This window comes from Notolepis coatsorum, assembly GCF_963971535.1.
Source record: "Notolepis coatsorum genome assembly, chromosome: 2".
Taxonomy (NCBI): Eukaryota; Metazoa; Chordata; class Actinopteri; order Aulopiformes; family Paralepididae; genus Notolepis; species Notolepis coatsorum.
This window is the reverse complement of record NC_140166.1, coordinates 46144472-46171295: the sequence shown is the minus strand read 5'-3', so window position 1 is coordinate 46171295 and position 26824 is coordinate 46144472. Positions and strand designations below refer to the sequence as shown.

Here is a 26824-nt window from a genome sequence, read left to right as displayed (position 1 = left end):
TTAATCAACACATTTTATTATTTATTTTTCTATTTCATTGAACATTGCACATGTTAAAAGCAATTTTTTTTACTCAAAATGTGAGTATTACCAAGTCAACTTGTGTTCTTAAAACAATGACAATAAACATAGTTTTATTAGGTTGAAATAATGTGGTTGTGTACTTATTTTTCTGTTAACTTATTATGGATTGAAAACTGAAAACCTTAATGCACAGTAACTGAACTCAATATTTCTGGTAACTTATTATAATTTCTTTTTTACAGTGTAGTCTTGCGATCAATCAAAACGTATTTACACGATATACCTCACATTCACCCTCCATTCACATCCTGGTGTTCTCCTGGTGTTCTCCATTAGGCCTGTAGGTGGAGCTATGACAGCACACGTACAGTACACACACTGATGGTGTGTGATGTGTCCAAAAATGAATGGGCAAATGTGAGCGAAATGGTTGCACTGTATGCAGCTGCTTGTCTGCATTGCACCCCCCCCCCCCCCCCCAACTCAGATTTAGGGTTGATACAACCATCACTGTAACTGAGGGGTACAATTCCCTGACTGTATTGATAAGTATGGTATCATTAAACCACTACCGCTTGATGTACTTTAACTTCTGGCCATACAGTACACGATATCTAAGTATGATGAACACTTTCCCACATATGAAATCAGGTCCACACAAATATAACAGTCGAAGGTTTAATATAGCAAAAGGTATATACAACATTCACTTAATTACATTTATGATTTGAATGCACTTGTAAGGCAAATGAGTATTCGTAGGCAAATCAACACTGAATGTCCAATCTCTGGTTACGCAGGAAGCAAGTATACAACCTGGTTCTTTAGGGAACTATAGCGATGGTACTTAAGGATTATAGCGGGATACTAAAGGGGTCCTGCTGGTTGTAAGTCAGTAGGGGGGGGGGGGGTTTGGAGAGCCGTCAGCTGCATCCCATCTGGCCAACGATTCCTGGGGAGAATTCAGGTACAGAACACAGTGCCCGCAGGATCTTGATCCACAGATGAATACACTTGGGCCCTCTTGTAGACGGTAGCTGTAGGCTGTAGGTCCACAACGAAGGAGAAGCGAGGCGGCCTCGGTCTGGGTTGAGCGCCGTCTCACCTGGGCTCCTCTCGGGGGTAATTCCAACACTCACCGGCGTTGGCTGTTATCCGCTCCACAAATCAAAGCACCCAAAGCAAATAGATATTCCATGCCGTATAGGCTCAGCAGTCGTCCGGGTAGGTAATCCAATGTGCAGGTCCACTCGTCCTCGCCCAGAACTCCTCGGATGAAAGCACCACGCGTGGTCTGCCCAGCCTGGTGAAGACTCTAGATAACGCGAGGAAACGATGGGGGTGCTGCTCACTTTAGAACTCTAACCGAACGATGCACCATACATAATAGACTATTATTACTTAATAGAAATACGGTGCCAAACTATGACAATTCAGCTATGAATTTACACGAGGTCTCAATGCCTATTCTGGGGCCAAATAGGCCATACTGCACCACACGTGGGTCATGGGTGAGGCTTCACGTCTGTTACTAGGTTGGAGGGTAAAGGACTAATGGACTAAAAGAAAGTTCTACTTTACTTGCGCCATATTTATATGCACGGTGAACAAATAGTACCATTCGTATTTCGGTAGCCGTATTCCTACGCGGAACCGGGGCTAGTTGGGACATGTTCGTCGGCACTATTGAACTTGACTCAAGGGGCCTGTCTGCTGGCGCCAGGTTCTTGTCCAATGAGAGAATGAACTATTATGGGCTGTAGTAGACTAAAGGGATATTCAGTGTATATGTACAAAGAATATACAAGGGATATCAAACGATATACAAATACTATTAAATATATATCCATAAATAAATATATATATTCGGTTTAATCTGATCCTTCACAACAGCCGCCCCCTAATTAGTCCCACCTAATTAGCTAAGCAGAGACAGATTAACCTCACTGTCTACCACTCAAGGTCCGCTGTAAGGGTCAGTCAACTCACAAAGTCGTGGGGTCATGGTCGTCATCGATAGTGTCTGGGAGTCTTGGCAGTTCTATTAGCCTCGCCACGGGTCGTGTGTAAGTCCGCCCTTGGACGAGCACTTCAGCTGCTCGGACCTTGCCATCGGCACCGGTGATCACTTTGCTTACGCGGCCAGCCGGCCACATAGCTCTGGGTAGTGACTGGTCGATAATCATGACGACTGTTCCTTCTGTCAAATTGTCTCTCTCTTTTACCCACTTCTGGCGGGTCTGTAGAGACGGTAGATAGTGGAGTAGGAAGCTATTCCAAAACTTGTCAGCCAGTACTTGACTGTACCTCCACATTCTTCGGCCGTTCGCTTCTTCAGGCCTGTACATTGTCTGGGGTAGCGCGGGGTCCAGCCGCCCCATCAAGAGTGTGTTGGGGGTGACTGGGTCGACATCTGCTACATCACTTGAGACGTAACCGAGGGGCTTGGAGTTCAATACTCCCTCGATCTCCGTGAGGACTGTCATTAGGACTTCTTCCGCCACAGTCTGGGCCCCAAGCACGGCGTACAGGGCTGTCTTTATAGAACGTACTTCTCGTTCCCAGGTTCCACCGAAGTGGGGTGCGTTCGGGGGATTAAACTGGAAGTCAATCTGGGATGGAGCGAGGTGGGTCTTAAGTTCTGGGCCCATAGCTTGGAAGCTCTCTCTCAGCTCTCTTTCTCCGCCTTTGAAGTTTGTCCCGTGATCAGACAACAATGTAGACGGTTTTCCTTTCCGCGATGTGAATCTTCGGAAGGCCATAAGGAATGAGTCTGTGCTCATGGTTGGAAGGAGTTCGATATGTATCGCTCTGGTGGTCATGCATTTGAATACAATACCCCACCGCTTCTCGGTTCCTCTTCCTTTCTTTATATACAACGGGCCAAAACAGTCCATGCCTGTGGAGTGAAAGGGCTTGTCGCAGAGTCGGAGGTGACAGGGAGGTAGGTCAGCCATCCGGGGTATGCTGGGCTGCGCGCGCCACTTTCGGCAGTCTAGACAGGTTTGCTGGAAGCGTCGCACTGCTTCTATCCCTTGAAGTATCCAATAGCGACGTCTGATCTCCGCGAAGACTCTCTCTGCTCCTGCGTGGTGCACATCCTCGTCGTATTTCTTTATGATCAGCTCTGTGACCTTGTGTCAGCTTCAAGGCTGTCGGCTGTTCAAGGCGACATCGGGTACTTAACGTCATCCGGTAGGTCGGGGGCTCTCCGCAGACGACCACCCACTCTGATGAGATTATGGGCGTCACTCTCGGGTGCCAGGTGGAGCAGTCTGCTGTCTGAAATGTCAGTGGTGGGCTGAATCTCTGGGTGGTGCCACAGGAATGTCTTTAGCTGCGCACTCTGTAAGGTGAGGCAATCATCTATGTTGGGGTCTGTGGAGGCGACTGTGCTCAATCCACAGAACATAGGTTTCTTGTTTTCAGCCTCCTCTTTACTCGCCTCCCGTGGGGTGGGCGTAGGCCACTCTTCTTCCGGGAGCTTGAGGAACTCTGGTCCGTCACTGTAGATGTTGTGACGGGTGAGGTCATCTAGGGACATTCCCCGGGTGATGACGTCAGCTGGGTTGTGTTTGGTGTCCACATACCGCCAGCTTGCTGCTTCTGTTAACTCTTGAATCTCTGTGACTCTGACTCCCACGAAGACCTTGTATCTGCATGAATCAGACTTGATCCATGTGAGTACTGTCGTAGAGTCTGACCACAAGATTGTTCTTTGCACCGGGATGGTGAGTTCACGTTGGATTAACGTGGCTAGATGCGCTCCTGCTAGGGCTGCGCAGAGCTCTAGACGCGGGATAGATTGTTGCTTTCGTGGGGCTATTCTTGAGCGAGCTAGGATGAAAGCGGTGTGTATCTCTCCTCCCTTCTCTTGGGCACGCAAGTAGGCCACAGATCCATAGGCTACTTCGGAGGCGTCGCTGAAGACGTGTAGATCCATCTTGCATGTCTCTGGCCTCACTGTGGGTGGGAAGTAGCTGCGGCGTATGTTGACGCCTGGGAGTGAGCGGAGTTCCGTCTCCCACTCTCTCCATGTGGAGGCAAGGTGTGCGGGTATTGGGTCGTCCCAGCCCTGGTCCTTGTCCCATAGTGCTCGTACAATCATCTTTGCCCTGGTGGTGTAAGGTAGAATACATCCCAACGGGTCATATTGTCTGGCGAGTGTTCTGTACACACTCCGTCTGGTGGTCGGTATCGCCGTCGACCTTCCCTGCTCCGTGGTCAGGGGTTTGTGTCTATAGTGGAGCGAGTCTGTTTTGAAGCGCCAGACTAGTCCTAGTGTCATTTCTTGGGCTTCTCCTGGGATGGTCGCCATCCAGGTCTCGCTACTGGCTGCCTTGTCCGCGGGGGAGAGGCTGCGCAATACTTGCGGGTCGCTGCTGGCCCACTGCCTGAGATCAAAGCCGCCTTTGATCAGGGAGGCGCGTAGCTTGAGTAGGAGAGCCTCGGCTTCTTCTTGGGTCGAAACGCTTTGTAAACAGTTGTCCACGTAGAAACTGTTCTTCACACTGTGTCGGACCTCTTCATCTGCTGCTGGGTCCTCTGCGACGTGTTTCTGCAGTGCAAATGTAGCACAGCACGGGCTGCATGTGGTTCCGAAGGGGAGGACTTCCCATTGGTAGATGGCTGGGTGCTCATCTCCGATCCTCTCTCTCCATAGGAACCGCAGTAGGGGCTTATCCTCCTCCACTAGTCTCACCTGCAGGAACATCCCTTTGATATCCCCGCTGATAGCCACCTTGTCCTGGCGGAAGCGTAGTAGCACGCCTAGTAGGGAGGGGCCGAGTGTGGGGCCGGGCAAGAGCTCTTTATTCAGATTCTGGGATCCGATCTGGTAGCTGCAGTTAAACACAATGCGATCCTTGCCGTTGTGGTGGACCTTGTGGTGCGGCACGTACCATGATTCGGTCGTCTGATCGGCCTCTTTAATGTCAATCTTCATTACGTGTCTCGCTGTGATTAGCTTCTCAATCTCAGCGCGGTACACACTCTCTTGAGCGGGGTCTTTGGCTAGGCGCCGCTCTGTGTTCAATAGATACCGCTCCGTAGCTTCTTTCGTGGCGTGAAAGGTGGGCATTCCCTCTCGCCTCAGGAGTGGAGTTGCGTATCTCATCACTCCGCTGACTGTGACTCTCTTTGTCCCTTGCTCGAGGAGGTTTATGGCGTAAATGTCTTCTTTAGAACGAATGTCTTTCTTTTCGTTCTTAAAGGGCATTGTCTCTAGTGTCCATAGCCTCTCGACATGCTGCAGGAGAGTGGTGTCTTCTTCTGTCACTCTGGAGTGGAGGCAGCTAGTGGCTGCTGTTCGGTTGAGAGATTTAGCGAGGGGGCCTTGTAGTGTCCATCCTAGGCGGGTCTCGACTGCTGCAGGACAGCCTCTGGGTCCTGTATGGACCCGGTCTATCGGGACTATGAGGTCTGCATGGTCGGAGCCTATCAGCAGGGTCGGGGTGGCGCCGTCTATGAGCGGGATAGGTAGTTGACGCAGGTGCACATATTTATCCATCAGTTTGGCGATGGGGTAGGTGTACTGTGATAGTCCTATTTCTTGGCTGGTGAAAGCATTTGTAATCCTATACCGTCTCTCTGGCTGCCCGCTTGCTGCGATAGTGAAGGAGACATTCTCGCCTTTTATCGTCTTTAAGTCTCTTCTTATTGTCCGAATCGTCATCTGGTTCTCGCTCCCCCGCAGTCCCAGCTGGACCGCAGCGGATGCGAGGAGAAGGGTCTTCTCTGACCCGTCATCAAGGACGGCGTAAGTGTCCATGACTTTATCTTGGTGGCTCAATGTTACACGGACTACCTTTAAGAGCACCTGGGCGCCGCTGCTGCTGGCGGGGTCAATGTACATGACACTTGCCTTTGTGCTGCTCGATGGTGCAGGTGCAGGCTTTCTTCTGTTACTGTCGTGTAGGACATCTAGGTGGGCTCCGTCACACCGACTGCACCTCTTCTTTAGGCGGCACTCGGCTGCCATGTGACTGCGCGCACATCGGTAACAGCGCCTGTTGGACTTTATCCATTGACTCACTTCTTCTGCATTCATCTTCTGGAACAGGTCACATTGTGACAGCCAGTGTTCCTTCTCGCAGTACGGGCACACCATCTTCCACTTCTCTTTTCTCAAGGGGGTACTGTGGTTCTTACTGCTCGGTACTGATTCTGATTGGTGCATGACAGTCACTGATCTTCTTCCATCGTTTACTCTCCTAGGTCCCTCTCTGGAGCTTGGTGTGCTCCGCACGAATGTATCCAAGCGTAGGCTGCTGACTTCTCTCGTCAGGAAGTCGGCTAAATCGAGGAGGGATGGTTCGGGACCGTTAGGATCACGGTGGTCTCTTTGCCGCCTAAAGCGCTCTTGTCTGGCGGGCGGCAGCTTCTCTAAAATCCTCTCGACGTTAGAGTTGGCGTATAGCTCGTGCATACCCTTTTCTCGTTGCGCTCCCAGCATCCCTACCAGGGACTGCACTTTTATAGACAGGTCGTCTAGTGAGCGATTGTCTGTTGCTGGGGGTAGGCGGTCAATATGCCTTATCTCTTGGATTACGTAATCCCATATACGTCCATATCTCTGGTCCAGCGCTGCTAGAGCCGCGGTGTATGGGGTCGTAGAGGTGGCATAGGCTAGCGCTATATTGTGCGCTCGGGGTACTTTCAGGTGCTTCAGTAATATTGCATACTTGTGGCGTTCGTCAACGACATCCACCATCATTGTCTCTAAGCACATCCGGAGCTCCGTGTACTGTGCTCGATTCTCATGGGTGAAGTCTGGAAACGTCGGTGTGCCAATGTATGACGCCGTGGATGGCTGGCACATCGGTGAGCGTTGGGAGAGAGGCCTCCTAGGCGAGTCTCCTCTTGCGCCTCTCTGTGGGCTGGTACCGGCAGGGTACCATGGCCCGCTGGTCCAGGTGCTGTTCCTCGGGGCTGGTCGTGCGTCATGCTCACCCGTGAATAGAGTCGGGGGTCTGTAGCGCAGCGCCGCGGGGGTATAGCCTGGGCTGTACTGGACCTCCTGGTCCGGTGGAGTACTGTGCTGTCGTCGGGCTTGGTTCTCCTCCTCTCCCTCTTCTTCTTCTGTCAGGTCCTCTAGATCCTGTAGTCGTTTATTTAGCCTCTCCGCAGTGTATGCTGCTCCTTCCTTGTAGCTGGGTCTCGCTTGGACCGGTCGGGGAAGGGGGTCTGCGGGGGGTATAGGCTCTCTCTGGTGGTCAAGTTCAGGGTCGCTTGGTCGGTTAGGGGATGCTGCCCTTGACTGTTGTCTCGACGAGGCCCTTGAACCCCTGGCGGAGGGAGAGGGTGTTGCCTTGGTGATCAGCTGCTCCATTAGCTGCGCTTGTAGTCTGTCGCGCTCGCCCTGTAGTCTGTCGCGCTCGCCCTGTAGTCTGTCGCGCTCGGCTTCGCGCTGGATGAGAGCGATGTCGCGCTCTGCTTCTCTTTGGGCACCGTCAGCGGCGCGCTGGGTGTCGGACCGGTCTCTTGCCATATTCTCTTCCGTCTGAAGGCGTCTCATCTCCAGGCGTATGTGCTCTTCTTCGCTCCGTTGCTGTGTTTGGAGTCGATCGCGTTCACCCTGAAGTCGATCGCGTTCACCCTGGAGTCGATCGCGTTCGGTAGAGGCTGTCAGGCTGACGAGGAACGCCTGTGACAGCATCCTCTCCGCCTCGCTGGGGGAAGGCGCTTGTAGAGGTGAGCCGCTCCTGGCTGTACTCGTTGGGGAGTCCTGGAGCTCTATCTCCTCGGCGCTCTCCTCATCTTGTTCCGTGCAGGGTTCCACCTCTGGAGGGTTGTCTTCCTCCCGGAGCTGGTCGGGGACTACTTCTTCGGTATTGGCGGGGGGTAAAGGCATGTCTGTTCCCTCCTGGTCCCCACCGTGAGCTTGGTCAGTTACATTAGAACCCACTAGGGCCTCTGTGGTCGGGGTAACCTGGTCGTTAAGGTCAGACATAATTTAACTTTCTACTTTTACCGCGTTTACCGTCTGTAGAAGGCTAGGTAGTTGACTGACAGCGTAATCCTCTAAGTACTGAGGTGTCTGTCGTCTGCGCCGCGGGCGTTCTACGTTAGGAGGACCGTTTCGTGGAGTGTTCATCATAGGCCATTTCAATATTAATAACACTATATTAATATTACACTAGTTACCCTCCGGCTCGAAGGACCAATTGTAACTGAGGGGTACAATTCCCTGACTGTATTGATAAGTATGGTATCATTAAACCACTACCGCTTGATGTACTTTAACTTCTGGCCATACAGTACACGATATCTAAGTATGATGAACACTTTCCCACATATGAAATCAGGTCCACACAAATATAACAGTCGAAGGTTTAATATAGCAAAAGGTATATACAACATTCACTTAATTACATTTATGATTTGAATGCACTTGTAAGGCAAATGAGTATTCGTAGGCAAATCAACACTGAATGTCCAATCTCTGGTTACGCAGGAAGCAAGTATACAACCTGGTTCTTTAGGGAACTATAGCGATGGTACTTAAGGATTATAGCGGGATACTAAAGGGGTCCTGCTGGTTGTAAGTCAGTAGGGGGGGGGGGGGGTTTGGAGAGCCGTCAGCTGCATCCCATCTGGCCAATGATTCCTGGGGAGAATTCAGGTACAGAACACAGTGCCCGCAGGATCTTGATCCACAGATGAATACACTTGGGCCCTCTTGTAGACGGTAGCTGTAGGCTGTAGGTCCACAACGAAGGAGAAGCGAGGCGGCCTCGGTCTGGGTTGAGCGCCGTCTCACCTGGGCTCCTCTCGGGGGTAATTCCAACACTCACCGGCGTTGGCTGTTATCCGCTCCACAAATCAAAGCACCCAAAGCAAATAGATATTCCATGCCGTATAGGCTCAGCAGTCGTCCGGGTAGGTAATCCAATGTGCAGGTCCACTCGTCCTCGCCCAGAACTCCTCGGATGAAAGCACCACGCGTGGTCTGCCCAGCCTGGTGAAGACTCTAGATAACGCGAGGAAACGATGGGGGTGCTGCTCACTTTAGAACTCTAACCGAACGATGCACCATACATAATAGACTATTATTACTTAATAGAAATACGGTGCCAAACTATGACAATTCAGCTATGAATTTACACGAGGTCTCAATGCCTATTCTGGGGCCAAATAGGCCATACTGCACCACACGTGGGTCGTGGGTGAGGCTTCACGTCTGTTACTAGGTTGGAGGGTAAAGGACTAATGGACTAAAAGAAAGTTCTACTTTACTTGCGCCATATTTATATGCACGGTGAACAAATAGTACCATTCGTATTTCGGTAGCCGTATTCCTACGCGGAACCGGGGCTAGTTGGGACATGTTCGTCGGCACTATTGAACTTGACTCAAGGGGCCTGTCTGCTGGCGCCAGGTTCTTGTCCAATGAGAGAATGAACTATTATGGGCTGTAGTAGACTAAAGGGATATTCAGTGTATATGTACAAAGAATATACAAGGGATATCAAACGATATACAAATACTATTAAATATATATCCATAAATAAATATATATATTCGGTTTAATCTGATCCTTCACAACAATCACAATAATATTGTTAATAATAACAATAACAATAATGATGTAATAATGTAAAAATTATCATTAAAAAGACCTGATTATGAGAGAAAACAAATTACGATGCATGGAATATTGTTGAGGCACACTAGTTACAACTATATTTCAAACAGGCACTCCATGTCAAAACGGTTGCTGACCCCTGGACTAGACTCTGGTGGTGCAGTGTGCTTGCTACCACGTTATGGACCATGTATATTATCATCATCACTATTGTGACTGACTGGTGGACCATGCTGAATTTCCATAAGGGGATTAACCCTTTCACTGCCACACACTACCAAAGGGTTCACCCTTTCACTGCGACAATACAGAAGGTTAACCATTTCACTGACACATGACAAAGGGTTAACCCTTTCACTACCACACTACCAAAGGGTTCACCCTTTCACGGCGACAATACAGAACCGTTAACCCTTTCACTGCCACATGACAAAGGGTTAACACTCTCACTACCACACTACCAAAGGGTTAACCCTTTCACTGCGACAATACAGAAGGTTAACCATTGCACTGCCACGTGACAAAGGGTTAACCCTTTCACTACCACACTACAGAAGGTTAACCCTTTCACTGCCACGCGGCAAAGGGTTAACCCTTTCACTACCACACTACAGAAGGTTAACCCTTTCACTACAGACTGTCTGTAGTGTGAAAGGGTTAATAAAGGAACACTTGCTGATGTGTGGTTCCAGAGGAAATGGGCCACGCAGACTGCCATCGCCACGCTACAGGAATACACACAACCTCAAAAACCTATAAAAACTTGAACAAACAATAGGGTTCACCGCGGCCCATTCACGCCACTCAAGGGAGCTCAGCCAGAGCTCAGAGGGAGCTGCCCAAGGCTGTGATATCGCATACTGAGTTGATAAACAAGGGTGTAAAAAGTACCCAGAAATTATACTTAAGTGAAAGTATGGGTACCGTCTCAAAATCGTACTCAAGTAAAAGTATCTGGCTAAAAATACACTTGAGTAAAAGTCTCTACTTTTAATGTAATTAAGTACTCAAAAGTAAAAGTAAAAACTATTTTTTATTCCGGGGCAATGAAATGTTTCGTTTCGTCCTCTTCATCACTCGTACTATCGTTTGTGGCCGTCTTCTGTAGCTTGTCACTCTGACTGTCTATTCTTCTGATAGCAGGTGTTTAATCAAAGATCCCCGCTTTCTAGTCTTGCACAAGGACAAATCAGCATGGGTATGGGCGGGTTCATTTTCCATTGATGGGGATTTGATTGGCTGTTTTTAAATAAAGTGCGGCCGCAGGATTAATAACGTTAGCGTTAGTTCGGCCAGAGAAACAAATATACTAATTAAAATGGTTGGACCTGCGAGATTTGTACTTTGTAGGTCTGCATTTTAATTATAAGGAGTAAAAAGTATGTATTTTTTTTCTCTGAAATGTAATTGAGTAAAAGTACAAGTATACAAACCTAATAATACTTGAGTAAAGTACAAATCCCCCAAAACAGTACTCAAGTATTGTAACAAAGTACAATTACTCAAGTACTTTACACCCCTGTTGATAAGATAACCCCTACTGTTATTTCTCATTCTTCTTTGATCTATTCTGTTTTCACTTGTCTTTCCCCTCCTATACTGCACTCCAGGTTAGGACTCGTGTTTAGACGGCCAACAAAACAAACCCCCTAGACTGACGCTATAGTTTGTAACACGACCATTCACTGAACACGCTCTCTCCTCGAAACACTTGGTGTTTTCAAGTACAGTACAATGATTTTTGCAAACCCGTGGAAGTGTGGATTTAACACTTCTGAGGGACCGAAACCAAGTGTGTACAAGGCGTTAAGTATTTTGGATAGTCCTGGCGACTGGAATAATAGCATGTAATCACAAGTCCTTGGTTTGAATCCATATCACATCCTTGTTATCCTCTCTCTCCCCCATGTGGCCTGTCAATCTACATGATAACTGGTCTGATCAAGAGGAAATGCCTTGAAATTATTATTTTTTTATCTACCTTTTCTCCCCATTTTCTATTTTTCTCCCATCCCAATTTTGTATTATCCAATTCTACCCTCCCCTGTCTCGAACGTTGTTAGACCATGCCTCCCACTGGTCGGCTGTAGTGAGGACAGAAGCCTTGCATCACGTGTCCCCTCCGGTACACGAGGAGGCAGCCGTCGCATCTTTTCACCTGCACAGCGCGATCTCTCAGCGGCGAGGAGTAACGCGTGGGAGGCTCACGCTGCCCCCGTTGCTTCCTGATTCTGCTGTACAGGCGCACCAACCGACCTGTAGGAGTCGTTGCCCACAACGTCCGATCCCCACCCACCGGCTTTCCCACCCCCTAATACTGCCAATTGTATTAGTATGAACGACCAGCCAAGCCGGAAGCAACACCGAGAGCTGGGCTCGAACCCAGCATCTCCTGCGTTAGTGGCGAGCGCCTTGCCCACTGCGCCACTTAGCCGCCCATGTGCCTTGAAATTATATCTTTAAATGAAAAATAATTTTCCCGGACAAATAAAGTTTAACCACAGGGCTGGTTAACCCTTTCACTACCACACTACAGAAGGTTAACCTTTCACTACCACACTACAGAAGGTTAACCTTTCACTACCACACTACAGAAGGTTAACCTTTCACTACCACACTACAGAAGGTTAACCTTTCACTACCACTACAGACGGTTAACCTTTCACCACCACACTACAGAAGGTTAACCTTTCACTACCACACTACAGAAGGTTAACCTTTCACTACCACACTACTAAGGTTAACCTTTCACTACCACACTACAGAAGGTTAACCTTTCACTACCACACTACAGAAGGTTAACCTTTCACTACCACACTACAGATGGTTAACCTTTCACTTCCACACTACAGAAGGTTAACCTTTCACTACCACACTACAGATGGTTAACCTTTCACTTCCACACTACAGACGGTTAACCTTTCACTACCACACTACAGAAGGTTAACCTTTCACTACTACTACAGAAGGTTAACCTTTCACTACCACACTACAGAAGGTTAACCTTTCACTACCACATTACAGCAGGTTAACCCTTTCTCTACCACACTACAGAAGGTTAACCTTTCACTACCACACTACAGAATGTTAACCTTTCACTACCACACTACAGACGGTTAACCCTTTCACTACCACACTAGAGAAGGTTAACCTTTCACTACCACACTACAGCAGGTTAACCCTTTCACTACCACACTACAGAAGGTTAACTTTTCACTACCACACTACAGAAGGTTAACCTTTCACTACCACACTACAGACGGTTAACCCTTTCACTACCACACTAGAGAAGGTTAACCTTTCACTACCACACTACAGCAGGTTAACCCTTTCACTACCACACTACAGAATGTTAACCTTTCACTACCACACTACAGATGGTTAACCCTTTCACTAACACACTACAACAGGTTAACCCTTTCACTACCACACTACAACAGGTTAACCCTTTCACTACCACACTACAACGGCGGCACGGTGGTGTAGTGGTTAACACTGTCGCCTAGAACACGCCCTCTTTTTGACAGATCGGTTTGAATTTGACAGCGCGCGGAAGCTTTGAGTTTGATAGTGAGATAGTTGGTTAAAGTGAGTATAGAGTAAGTAGTAGAGTGTTATATTGTTTTTTGTATAGTGTAGTTTCCCCCAACGGCTTTTAGCTGTTTGGGGGAAATTGACGTTTGTCTCGAGGCTCGGACGGGAAATCATGGCAACAAACATTTCGAACGGTGGGCGGATTCCGAGACAGACGGATGAAATGAATGAACGAAAATATGAGTTAAGATTAACAGTTGAGGTGGACATTGAGGGGCCTGATAGAGTCACAATGATGGAGCTTTTGAGGGCGATAAAGTCGGAGTGTGGGACTGTCATTGGATGTCGATACAAGACGCCCAAGAAGTATGAAATCATGTTGATGGATGAGAAGGTGAAGGAGAAACTAATGGACGGATTTAAAATCAAGGCCAGTAGAATAATGGCAACAGAACTGTCGAACGATGAGGTTGTCGTCTCTTTTTTGGGTCTGCCTTTATACATAACGGATGAGGACATTCTCGAGAAACTGAAGCTATGGGGAGTGGCGGCGGTAACGCAGATCAAGAGAAGGACGTGGCCTGGAACGGACATTATAGACGGCACAAGGTTCGTAAAAGTGAAGTTCACTGAGTATGTCAAATCCCTGCCGTATTCGACCCGGTTTGAGACTCAACAGGGGATGGAACATTTTCGAGTGATCCATAATAGGCAGGTGCGAGTTTGTAGGTTGTGTCTTCAGCCTGGTCATGTCCTGAGAGATTGCCCGGACTTCAAATGTCACAAATGTGCCCAGCAAGGTCACTACGCTCGAGAGTGTGACACTGAACGAAAGTGCAGGGGATGTGATGAAAAGTACGAGCAGTGTACATGCACGCCCTGGAAGCGCTACGAGGAGCAGGGTACGAGAGGTGAGACCGGTGGGGCTGCCAAGAAGAGTCGAAACGACGGAGGAGAAGCCACTGAGACGGAGAAAACAGGTGGAGAGGACGAGGGTGAGGCAGAAGCAGATGATGAAGACGAAGGAGAGGAAGAAGACGAAGAAGACGAAGGAGATGATGAAGCGGAGGAGGATGAGGAAGAGGAGGAGATCACGCAGACCCCAGATGGAGATCAAGTGGAGACGGTGACAGGGGAGAGCGCAGAGCTGAGTGCGCGTCAGAGTGAACAGGGGAGTGACGGCCCGAGCACACAGCACGCAGATAACGAGGAGAAGGAGCTGACAGCGCGGCAGAGAGAGAGAGAGGACACCGCAGGCCTAAATGAAAACATAGATGGTTTTGATTCGGGACTGCTGAGGTCACTGAAGTCCGTGGAGAGACAGCTGGGATCCGGAGCATCTACAGGCGAAACAAGAGCTACTGGGTCTGGGCCACGGACCCGGGGAGGCAGCGCTGGCGGGCGAGGAGGCGGCAGAGCGCATCTAGAGGCGCGCGACGAAAGGGACGCGGCAGAGGGAACGTCTACATGCGCGGAGGAGAGGAAGAAGAGGGAAGGGTCTATAGGAGACTCAGAGGGGTTGCCAGGGACCAGGGAAGAGGTGGGGGCTACATCAGAGGACTCTGAGGAGATTTTTTTTCATTTCAACCTTTATTTAAAATCGTAAACATCTGAGGTTTCCCTCATTTACAGAAACGACGATTGTACAGTACATAATAAAAAGAATATTTACAGAAATTTAAACACCAGAGTAAAACAAATTAAAAACGTTTAAAAATCATTTTAAAATATCAACTAAAACAGTTACAGGTAGTCACACAATGGTCTGAAATCATACATTTAAACATTCCAAGGGAAGGGAGAACCTCCAATTTTAGCGTGAGTTGAAGGACATTCCATGAGTTAGAGGCATCAAGGGAAAAGGCTGACTTCCCTAGCTCAGAACAAATCTGAGGAACCCTAAGAACCATCCAGTCATTCGATCGAGTTGAATAGGTTCCAATATTCCAATTTAACAGTGAGGAGATATAAACAGGTTGTTTACCAATAAGGGCTTTAAAAATAAATAAATACCAGTGTTTGTTGCGCCTTTCTACAAGAGAAGGCCAACCCACCCTATCATACAGGACACAATGGTGAGTATCATATCTGTCACCAGTTATAAATCTGAGAGCTGAGTGATATGCAGAATCCAGAGGTTTAAGAGTTGATGCCGCAGCATGCCTATAAATTACATCACCATAGTCCAAAACTGATAAGAAGACTGATTCCACAATTCTTTTTCTACTAAATAGAGGAAAATTGGATCCGTTTCTGTACAGGAAACCAATTTTCTGTCGCAGTTTAGTGGCAAGATTTTCCACATGGAACTTAAATGTTAATTTCTCGTCGAGCCACAGGCCAAGATATTTATACTCAGTGACTCTCTCTATACAAGAGCCACTGACAGTAGATATCCTCACATCATCAAGGTTAATATTCCTTGCTCTTGAAAATAACATAAACTTTGTCTTACTAGCATTAAGAACCAATTTAAGACTAGTAAGGGCATCTTGTAGAGCATAAAAGGAAAGTTGCAATTTCTCAAAGGCCAGCTGTACAGAGTCTGCAATACAGTACACAATTGTGTCATCAGCATACAGATGGGCATGACATCCATACAAAGAAGAAACAATATCATTAATATAAATTGTAAAAAGGACAGGACCCACAACTGAACCTTGTGGCACACCTTTAGTCATGGCCAAGAATTCAGATTGTGCTTGACCTAACTTCACACACTGCCGCCTAGAAGATAGATAATCCTGAAACCAGACACAAGCATTATCATCCAACCCAATGTTAGATAGTTTCTTTAGAAGTAAGTAGTGATCAACTGTGTCAAATGCTTTTGATAAGTCAACAAAGAGGGCAGCACAATGTTTCTTCTTATCTAATGCTGAAATAATGTCATTTGTAACCAAAGTGATGGCAGATGTTGTACTATGTTTGGCTCTAAAACCAGATTGTTGAGAGCTAAGTATGGAGTTAGTTGAAAGGTAATATTTGAGTTGTTTACTCACTAGTGTTTCCAGGACTTTAGCTAAGCAAGGTAGCCTGGAGATAGGACGATAATTATCTAAGTTATCCCTATCACCTCCCTTATGTAAAGGAATCACCCGTGCAGATTTCCAAACTAGAGGAAATCTACCTGATGAGATAGAGAGATTCAAAATATAAGTAATCTGTTCAGCGATAACTGGTGCAGCCAACTTAATAAAAAAAGACTCTAAGTTATCCTCACCTGTAGAACACTTTGCATCAATTGATTGCAAAGCATCAAATACAGCTGACTGTGTAAAAGGTTGAAAGGAGAAATGGGAAGTGACGCCCACAGGGTACAAACAATCAGAATCAACAGGACAAGGTCCATTATAGTTCCTATTAAATAAATTACCAGCCTCTGCAAAATGCCTATTGAAGGCAACACAAATTTCACTCTGCTCAGAGATCACACAGTTTTCAACTTTAATATGAGAGGGTAAAGAATTAGATCATTTTATTTTGTTCACCTTCACCACACTCCAAAATTTTGCCGGATTAGAGTATGAGTTTGTAACCAACTCCAGATAGTAATGAGTTTTAGATTTTCTTACTACTGCAGTACATTTGTTCCTAATTTGCCTAAAAGAAAGCCAATGTTGAGGGTCTCCAGAACGCCTTGCCCGAGACCATGCAGCATTTCTGTCTTTAACTAGGGTTGACAATTCCTGAGAAAACCAGGGTATTACTCTATCTTTAATGCGGACTTTTTTAAAAGAAGCATGTTTGTCAACTAGTAAATTAAATGTATTTACAAAGGAGTCCAGGGCTAACTGAACATCAATTTAAGTGTTACAATAAGTATCAGAAAGAACAAGATCATCTAAAAATGATTCGTTATTAAAAGATTTAAAATTCCTCCTTAAAACTGTGTGAGATCTTGTTTTTGGCAGTCTCGTGCTTCTTACACAGACTGTGGGGCAATGGTCACTTATGCCTAAGTCAAAAACCCCACAAGCTGAGATCCTGTCATATTTATTCACAAAAATCAAATCAATAAGGGTAGACCTAGAGTCATTTTTAAGGTTTGGTCTGGTGGGCTCAGTAATTAACTGGGAAAGACTGAGGTTACCACTGACTTCTTTAAGGTGCTTTGCAGCACCACTCAACCAGTCAATATTAAAATCACCCATGACAATCACCTCAGAGTCAATATATTGTGAAAGGAGCTCAGCTAATTTATCTAAAGAGCTAGCATCAGCAGAAGGGGGTCTGTAGACACCAATTACATATATAAAATTGTTGATCCCCAACTCGACCTTTAAAACAAGTACTTCAAAACACATTGGGATAGTGACAGCATAAACAACAGACACCGAAAAACAAGATTTAACATAAATAACTACCCCACCAGGCCATCTGCTATCAACCTACTGAAAAGAAAATCAAGAGAGGAGAGAGGTGCTAAAGGGTGGTGTATTAAGAAGGTATGATAAGGTATGATATATAGGATAATCAATATATTTTTCGTCATGTGTGCTGCCATCACTGTAACATCGCTTAATGTGAATGGACTGAGGAACAAAACTAAAATTTCAGGTGATATCGACTTTTAATACAGATATAGTGATGCTGCAGGAAACGTGGTGGACGGAAAATATGATGAATGATGTGAAAAGAAAATGGACTGATGTATTATATGTAAATCATGGTACAGAGCGATCATGTGGTGTAGCAGTATTATTTAAAAAAGACGTAGTGGAAAATATAAAGGTAATATATGAGGACGCAGAAGGGAGGGTGATTATATTAGAATTTGAACATCAGGGAGTTTTGTTTAGATTAGGGAATATATATGCGCCCAATGTAGAGAAAATTAGGAAGTTTTTTTTTGAAGGGCTAAAGGTGCACATGAAGGGGAATTGTTTGTTTGTCTGTGACTTTAACACTTTGCGAAGTAGGTTAGATACTACGAGCAAGATTTTCAAGTGTGACACAGCTAGAAATACACTAACAGAAATAATGTCTGGTGTGGATCTAGTGGATATGTGGAGAGAGGAGAATTCTGGGAAAAGAGGGTTTACAAGGAAACAAGTAGTGGCGGGCTGCTTAAGGCAAAGCCGGATTGATCTATGTCTGGTTAAACGGGAAATACGGAATTACATTAATAATATAGAACAGAAGTTTAATTTTTTGAGTGACCATGCGGCTGTGTCTTTTGATTTAGGAATAGAAATACAAGGGAGAGGTGGGGGTGTGTGGTGTTTAAATACAAGTGTACTGAGTGAGGAGAAATATCAAAAAAAGATATATGGGTATGTGAAAGCTGAAATGGAAAACCCAATGTTTAATGAAAATGTGGGTATGTGGTGAGAACAAGTTAAAATTAATGTAAAAAAGATAAGTATAAGATATACAAAGGCCAGAAATTATAAAAACAAAAGAGAAGAATGGGAATTAAAAGGGTTGCTAGCGGAAGAAGAGGAAAAATTAAAAGAAAATCCAGAACACAGTGCAGAGAAGTATACAGAGCTAGAGGCAAAGTGGGCAGAGAATGAAAGAAGAAAGTGCATGGGAGCAATAATGAGGAGCAAGGCGAAATATGCCCTTGAAGGAGAAAGGAGCACCTCGTTTTTTCTAGGCCTAGAAAAAAGTAAACAGAGAATGACATACATAAGAGAGCTAGAAAACGAAAAAGGGGAAAAAGTGAATGACTTAGTTGGAATATTGGATACAGTGGAATCTTTTTATAAAAAATTGTATAAGAGTGAAGGAGTGGATTTTGAATGTGTAAACAATGTACTGGAAACTGTGAAAATTAGATTAGATGAAGGGGATAGTGATGTGTGATGGTGAAATCACTGAAAAAGAAGTGAGGGAAGCGATTCAGGGCTTGCAGACTAACAAAAGTCCTGGGCCCTCATTCATCAACGTGTCTTACGCACAGATTTGTGCTTAACCTGTGCGTACGACCATTTCTAAGCAAAGAGTGGGATTCATCAATTTCAACTTGAACTTCACTTCGTGCTTATGTGTACGCACAGCTCGGAGCACACTTAGCTGACGCCCAGTGGTAGAATATATTATTACAACAAGGAAATGAGCTTCTGTGCATTAGTTTCAACACTGGCATGTTCTGTATGAACCGTAATTCATTATAGTTCATTGTAAAATAGCAACAGTAGTGTAATTATGGTCAAAACCCTATAAATAGCATTTGGAATAATAGATCTTTCTCTCAGAATGAATGCAGCATGGTTTATATAGCGTTATCGGAATATACGGGGTGTACTGACTGACTGCGCTCCGCGTAGCTCAACTCGTTATTATTTTGCGCACAGACCGCAGAAACACGGGAACGTTTTGATTATATTTAAAAGGCTTTACGTTAAACAAAACAAGTGGAATTTCGAAGCTGTAAGCAGAATACAAGTCATATGAACACCCACGATATAGTGTTCTTCCCCCTTTTTACTGTATAAGAAAGAATAAAAAACGCATTGCAATGACACCAGATAGTGGACAGACTATGTATATGATGGGATTCAAGTTCGCGTTTTTGTTGATCATAGGCATGCTGTCAGAGTATGATATCTTAATCAAACATTCTAGAACATTTGTCGTCACAGATCATGTCCTAATAGAACATAGGCTATGGCATGGTCCATCGTGATATTGTGTGGACTGTTATTACTGTACCGGTACCACCCATTGTGACAACAGCCTTGTGAGTCCCGCACACAAACATGATGGAATTCAAGTTCATGTATTGAAAGGCAGGCTACATCATACATGCAGTGAGATTCATTGTTCTTGTATATGCCCTCGTATTATTGTTTATATAGGCTACCCAATACTGACATCAAAATAGATTGTAGTATGCCTCTAGAAATCATATGCAGCAGGTAGAAAATTGACGGAAAATCCAACGCGATTTGGAATAAAATTGAGGAGAACTTTAATCCCTGGGTATTAATCAAACAACACGGGAAAAGGCAGTCATATTCCAGCACGGTCTTTATTAGTGTTTGCGCTGCCCAGGCAGCAATGGTTAATAGATATCATATCCGACATCACCGTTCTCATAACACGCTTCCCTCGGCTTAGTCCATTTTTCCACATTTCATGGGGGTATTCCATTACCGTATATGGTTAATCGGGGCGGTTCTGGTATGCAAATACTTAAAACAGTGCACGAGCTCAAACATAGGATCAAAGTCATATTTATCAAGACAGGTGTGCGTAGAACCTGTGTACGCACGTGTGATGAATCCCGTTTTTATCGTGCATGCACTGATTCTAAATTCTGTGCTTACGTGTGGAAATAGAACATATTCTACGCCACGTTGATGAACGAGGGCCCTGGGCTTGATGGTTTGTCAGGAGAATTTTACAGGGCTTTTGTTGGTCTGCTAGCACCTATTTTGTTGAAAGTGTACAGAGAAATAGAGAGGAATGGTGAGTGTAATGAAGCAATGACCACTTTAAAAACAAAGGGTGTAAAACAAAGTTAGAAGGATATAGGCCTATAAGTTTGTTGAATTCTGATTATAAGGTGCTTACCAAAATTCTGGCCAACAGGGTCAAGAAAGTAATTGGGAGCATAGTGGCGCCAACCCAGGCCTACAGTGTTCCGGGTAGGGACATCACAGAAACTGTAAGAACGATTAAGGATGTAGTAAATTATGTAAATTATAATAATGATGATTGTGCAGTACTCAGTGTGGACTTTAACAAGGCTTTTGACCGGGTTGAGCATTTTTTCCTAATCAGGGTCATGGAGGTTTTTGGTTTTGGGGAGAGGATGGTCAACTGGGTACGTGTTTTGTATAAAGATGCAAAAAGCTGTGTGAAATGTAATGGGTGTATTACAGATGTGTTTAGGGTGGAGCGGTCTGTTAGGCAAGGGTGTCCTCTTTCAGCTTTGCTCTATGCGATTTCCGCAGAGCCTATGGCCACATACATAAAAAGTAACAAGGAAATAATTGGAATAGGAATACCCTACGGGGAGCAGAGTTTGATCCACCAATATGCGGACGACACTACCTTTACAGTGAGAGACATGGAGAGCATAAATAGAATTATGGAGTGCTTAGAGGTATATGGTAAGGCATCTGGAGCCAAAATTAATGTTGATAAGACTGAGTTATTGTGTGTAGGTAAAGTAAAAATGAGTGATTGTGTGGTTCCGCTGAAAAAAGCAGAGGGGCACATAAAGATATTGGGTGTGTGGATAGGGATAGAGGAGAAAGAGGAGAGGGATTTAACGTGGGTAGGTATAATTAATAAGATTAAACAGGTGCTCCAATTTTGGAAACAACGCACACTAAAATTGAAGGGTAAGGTTGTGGTGATAAATAGCTTATTGATGTCTAAACTGACATATGTGTTAGGTGCCTTGGATATGCCAGAGGCAATAGAAAATGAGATTAATAGGGTTGTGACGGATTTTCTGTGGTGGGGGAAGTCACCAAAAATCGCCCACAAAGTCTTAATAGGTAAGTGTAATGAGGGTGGTTTGAATTTAATAGACATAAAGGTAAGGAAGAAAACTGTAAGATTGAAATGTGTACAGAAATATATTTACGATGAGACCAAATACGGTTTGTTTCTTTAAAGAGAGCCTAGAGAAGGTAGGTAGGTGTGGTGACAATAGCTTATTTATGGGCTTTAAGCCTTTAATGACGGAAAATATACCGGAGATGTATAGGGAGGTATTACAGGCATGGGCAGAGTACCTGCCTAACATTGTATATAATTGTGTGGGACTGGATATGGTTTTAAATCAGCCAGTATTCCTGAACCCCAATATGCCACAATAACAATGTATTGTATAGTAAAATCTTCCTGAGAGCAGGGATGACACAGATAAAGGATTTTGTATATGAGTATGTGCCAGGTTTTCTCCCGGTGCAGGCCATTTATGACAATGTAATCGAGGTAGATGATGAATATAGGTTTGCAACTGTCGTGTCAAATTTTTAAAAAATTAAAACTGGATTGCCAAAGGAATGGAGAGAGATAATAGAGAGAGAGTGTGTGGGGAATAGGAGCTGTAGTCTTCCAGAATTAAGGGTAGGAAAGGGGGATGAGCAGAAGGGTTTGGGAAGTGTGAGGAGTAAAGATATTTATAGATTTTTTGTAACAAAAGAAAGAAGGGTGGCAGCATCGGAACAGGTGTGGGAGAAAGTGTTTCCGGGGTTGGTGGGAGGATCAATATGGGAAAATGTGAATATAAAGTTTAATAATATCGAATGTGATCATAATGATTTCATGGTAAGACAGAATAGGGTCTATACAAAAACAGTGTTACATCATATAGATACACAGATAAGTAGAACATGTGATGTGTGCAAATTAAAAGATGAAAGTTTTATGCACATGTTCATTGAGTGTGAAGGCCTGCAGGGCTTCCATGCAGAGCTGAAAGAGGGCATGAGGGCGAGCTGGGGAATAATCAAATATACAGATTGGAAGAGATATTTTTTGTTTGGTGCATTAGATGGAAAGAAGGAGGAGAGAAATCTCATCAATTATGTATTGAGTCATGCCAGGTATGCGGTTGTCTTGAGAAGGCGAATTGCTTTTTCTGAGCAGAGAAAGGTGGAAGTATGGCCAATCTTTTTGAATTTAATGAAAAGGGATGTTATGTTGACAGAGAAATTGCTGAGTAAGGAGATATTTAAGAGATGGTTCATTAACAGTGGTAAATGTGTTAAGTTTGGAAAAGGTAAAGTAGAGTTTGGTTTTGGATAGGTTTTTTTTGTGGGTTTGTTTGGGTGGGATAGGGGAGGTTTTTTGGTTATGCTTGATTTGTTGTATAGGAAATAAGTATATATAACACTGTTTTCTTTTTGGCTTGTTCTGTTTTTGTTGGTTAATTTAGGGAAGCGCAAAAGAAGGGGGTGGGCTATGCCTGGGAAATGTGAGTAAGACATTTAAATAATATAGTGTGTATATATATATATATATAGAAAATGCATAAAATGTAAACTGATTATTTTTATAATAAAAAGATAAAAAAAAAAAAAAAAAAAAAAAAAACACTGTCGCCTCACAGCAAGAAGGTCCAGGGTTCGATTCCCGCTTGGGGACCAGGTTTCCATGATGCCAGGTACCCAGGTGGGGTATCTCCCAGGCCTTTCTGTGTGGCGTTTGCATGTTCTCCCCGTGCTCGCAATGGGTTTCCCCCCCGATAAGATAAACCCAATGGAAAAACATGCACAACAACAGATCGCTAACGCTGTGGCGTCCTTGACGAAGACGGACAGGAGCACTTGGATTGGTCCCCGGGGCACGGCTCACGTTGACGACCTATCTGCTCCCGGCTGCCCATGGGGGGGGAAGGACGACGGGATGGGAAAAGTGCAGAGAGACATTTCATCGGCGACTCAGTGCATGTGTGTGTGTGTGTGTTCCTGTGGGTCGCCCATCTCGCGTGTGTGTGTTAAACTGCATGACAAATAAAGACTTCTAGTCTAACAATTACAGGTTAACCCCTTCACTAGTGAAGGGGGTTAACCTTCAGTAGTGTGGTATTGAAAGGGTTTAAGAGACAGAACTGATGATAGCAAGAGGACATGCTGGATAAGTGCACACTACCTTGTCCGAGCTGACCCCCGGAGAGGGCCTCCTTGGCACTACCGAAGCCCAGCTCTCGACACACCACGGTGGACGACAGGAGGCTCCAGTTGTCGTCGCAGATGGTGCCCCACTCCCCGTTCTTCAACACCTCCACCCTGCCCTCGCCGACGATGGCCCCCCCGCGCAGACGCACCAACGGTTGCTGGAGGGAGAGAGAGAGAGAGAGAGAGAGAGAGAGAGAGAGAGAGAGAGAGAGAGAGAGAGAGAGAGACCTCACTGTAAAGGGTTGGGCTGTATAAATACAAAAAAAGGAGAAACCATGTATTTAGGTCATTCTGGTCAGAAGAAGCCGTCTTCCAAAAATAATAATACAGTCAGCTGAAAGTTTGCCGTGCTTTGGGTTTTTAGACTTCTCCTCTTGTTCCCGGAGCAACCAGGGAGCAACCAGGGAGGGTCCAGTATAGACCGGATGGCTCCGTGTTTACATGCTAGTTAACTGCTATACACTCGTTAGCGGGGGGGCTTGGGCACATTGGAAGCGTTTCATTTTTACAAGTCAAACGCATTAGTAGCATAGTTTCATCAAATTTACTACCGTTTGTATTCACTAAAAGGGCAATCCTGACATGTTTGAGTGAATACCCACAGTTTTGATATAAGTTCGTACTATGGGAGAGTCCTTTTAGACAAAGAACCATACAGGATGGACAATGACTTTAAAGCTCATTATCTAAAAGGTGGTATGTTGTGTATATTCATAGATAAAAACATATTCATATTCAAAACAGTAGAGGTCGAGAGTTTCTGGGTGATGTATCATATCGACGCTCTTTACAAATGCAATGCAATGCTGTACATGGGCTGTCCAGAAATGTTCCAAAATAACTTCGCCTATATGGTTCTTCATAGAAAGATTGATATGATAAAAGACAAAGTTGCAGGAAATGGTGAAAACAGATAAAAAGAAAACAGCCAAACAAAGTGACTCAACTGTGAAGGTTCTCCCTTCAATTCTAAATACTTCATGATGCGTTCCGTTCAGGAATGTGTGCATGTTATTAGTTATTATTACATAATTGCTCCCTCTGGATCGCTCTGAGAGCTGGGAATGTGCAGAGATGACGTGGAAGGTCACTGCTGTCCCCAGTCCACCACTGAGCTGTAGTGGTGAAAAGTAAACTAAGTATTTTTACTCTCAAGTGCTGTACCTAAGTACAATTTCAAGGTACCCATACTTAATACTAGAGCATTTTCATTATAGGGTACTTTTAACTCTTTTCCCCGCTACGTTCATCTGAACCCAACCGTTACTATGGTAGTTACTTTGAAGAAAAATATTTAGCATAGAGAACAATGTATGAAGATTATGTACTTTCAAAAAGTCCGCCAACTTCAAGATCACGTAAACAGAGCCAGATTAACTGGACCACATGCCACTTTAACATAACCTTTAGGAGTCAGTGGTTCGAATTGAACGCATTGAATGCTCCCAAGCACTGGAACACTCAAACATCATGTAGAATGCAGACTTTTACTTTTGATACTTAAGTCAATTCAATATCAAATACTTAATCTAAATCTAAATCTAATTTGACTTAAGTAGAATTCTGAATGGATTACTTTTTACTTTGTGCTATTCTATCTGGGTATTTCTACGTTTACTTCAGTAAAGGACCTGTTTACTTCTTCCACTGCTGCTGAGCTGTGGGACGTGACAAAGAGGAGGCGACTCACAGCAGAATGTTAAGGAGAGAGGGAGAGAGAGAAAGAGAGAGAGAGAGAGAGAGAGAGAGAGAGAGAGAGAGAGAGAGAGAGAGAGAGAGAGAGAGAGAGAGAGAGAGAGAGAGAGAGAGAGAGAGAGAGGAGGAAGTCACAAACAGGGAAATTGCCTTGTCACGAGATATTTTCATTGGATCAGCATTGTTAAACCCCTCTCACTAATCCTGAGATGATGAATTATCATTTTGACAGCGAACATGCAAGCCAAGCCAAGCCACACACTGAATGACGCTGTTGCACCAGCTAATTATGTGTCAAACCAAAACAGGCCATCACCCACCGTCTCAGGTTCAGAGTCAGACAATCTCAGAAACCCAGCATTAAATTTTTTCAAATATACGATTTGAAGTATTCCAAATGCCATACTAATTATGGAATATGGAATATATATATGGAATATTCAGACGATTCATATTGTAGACGTCAGGGCAGTGGCCTAAAGGTTAGTGGGTTTGTGACCCGAAAGTCACTGGTTCGAACAACAGCTACCACTGAAGTTCTCTTGAGCAAGGCACTGCTCCATTGGAGCTGCTCAGCCAGTGTCCAACAGTGGAAGACTGTGATTGTACTGGTCGACTCAGGGCGCTGGTTAACTCATTCTGCGCCAATCACGTAATATTACGTGTTTGCTCGCCAGCGGTTGAGCGCCAAACACGTGATGTTACGTTTTTAGATCCTTTGATCTTTTTCCTCTGATCCCCGTTCTAAATCATCATCCGTATCATTCTAGCCGTCCCTGGGTCGCTTGTATACGTTGGAATTGCAATGCCGATCGAATATCACTAGGTGGCAGTATGGCCTACCTTTTGAACTCGGATAGAAAGGCAACAGGATAGTCAATGAATGCACCAGACTATTGAAGCTCGCTCTGTGGAGGAGGAGCTCTTCCAACGCAATCGCTAGCAGATCTGATCGCCTCAAAACCTATAGTGTACCGTAAACACGTGTAATTACATATAAACGAGTAATCGCCGATGGGATCATTGGAATTATTCTTTTTGGGTTACAGTACCTTCTGGCTAAGGTAAGGACCCCCTATGTCTATTTTACCGAAGTGAAACATGTTTATGTTTACTTTACCGGTCATAAACAAGGCTTAAATAAACGATCGGATGTCTGTCAAATGAGCCACACCATTGTCTCCACAGCTATAATACAGAACACACACACAGCTCTGCAAACATCGTGAAACACTGCGGAACTAACTATTTTAAGCTGGCCTTCTAGCGGCAGAGATGGGGATTAAGCATGGCTCTGAAAGTGTTAAAAACAACATACACGCTCAGCTAATGCCCCTGGAAAAATAAAGGTTAAAGGGCTCATATTATGTATTTTTCTCACCAATCTAATACAATT

At 44.9% G+C, this 26824-nt stretch overlaps 1 protein-coding gene across 1 annotated transcript in view; it reads right to left on the bottom strand.

Moving 5' to 3' along the window:
* The window catches only part of loxl2b (lysyl oxidase-like 2b), a 118337-nt gene that overhangs the window by 39140 nt on the left and 52373 nt on the right, over positions 1–26824 (bottom strand). Inside the window, exon 6 of the mRNA XM_084307669.1 lies at positions 23708–23891. Within this exon, the coding sequence (XP_084163795.1) occupies positions 23708–23891 (184 nt within the window). The remainder of the gene's footprint in view (positions 1–23707; positions 23892–26824) is intronic.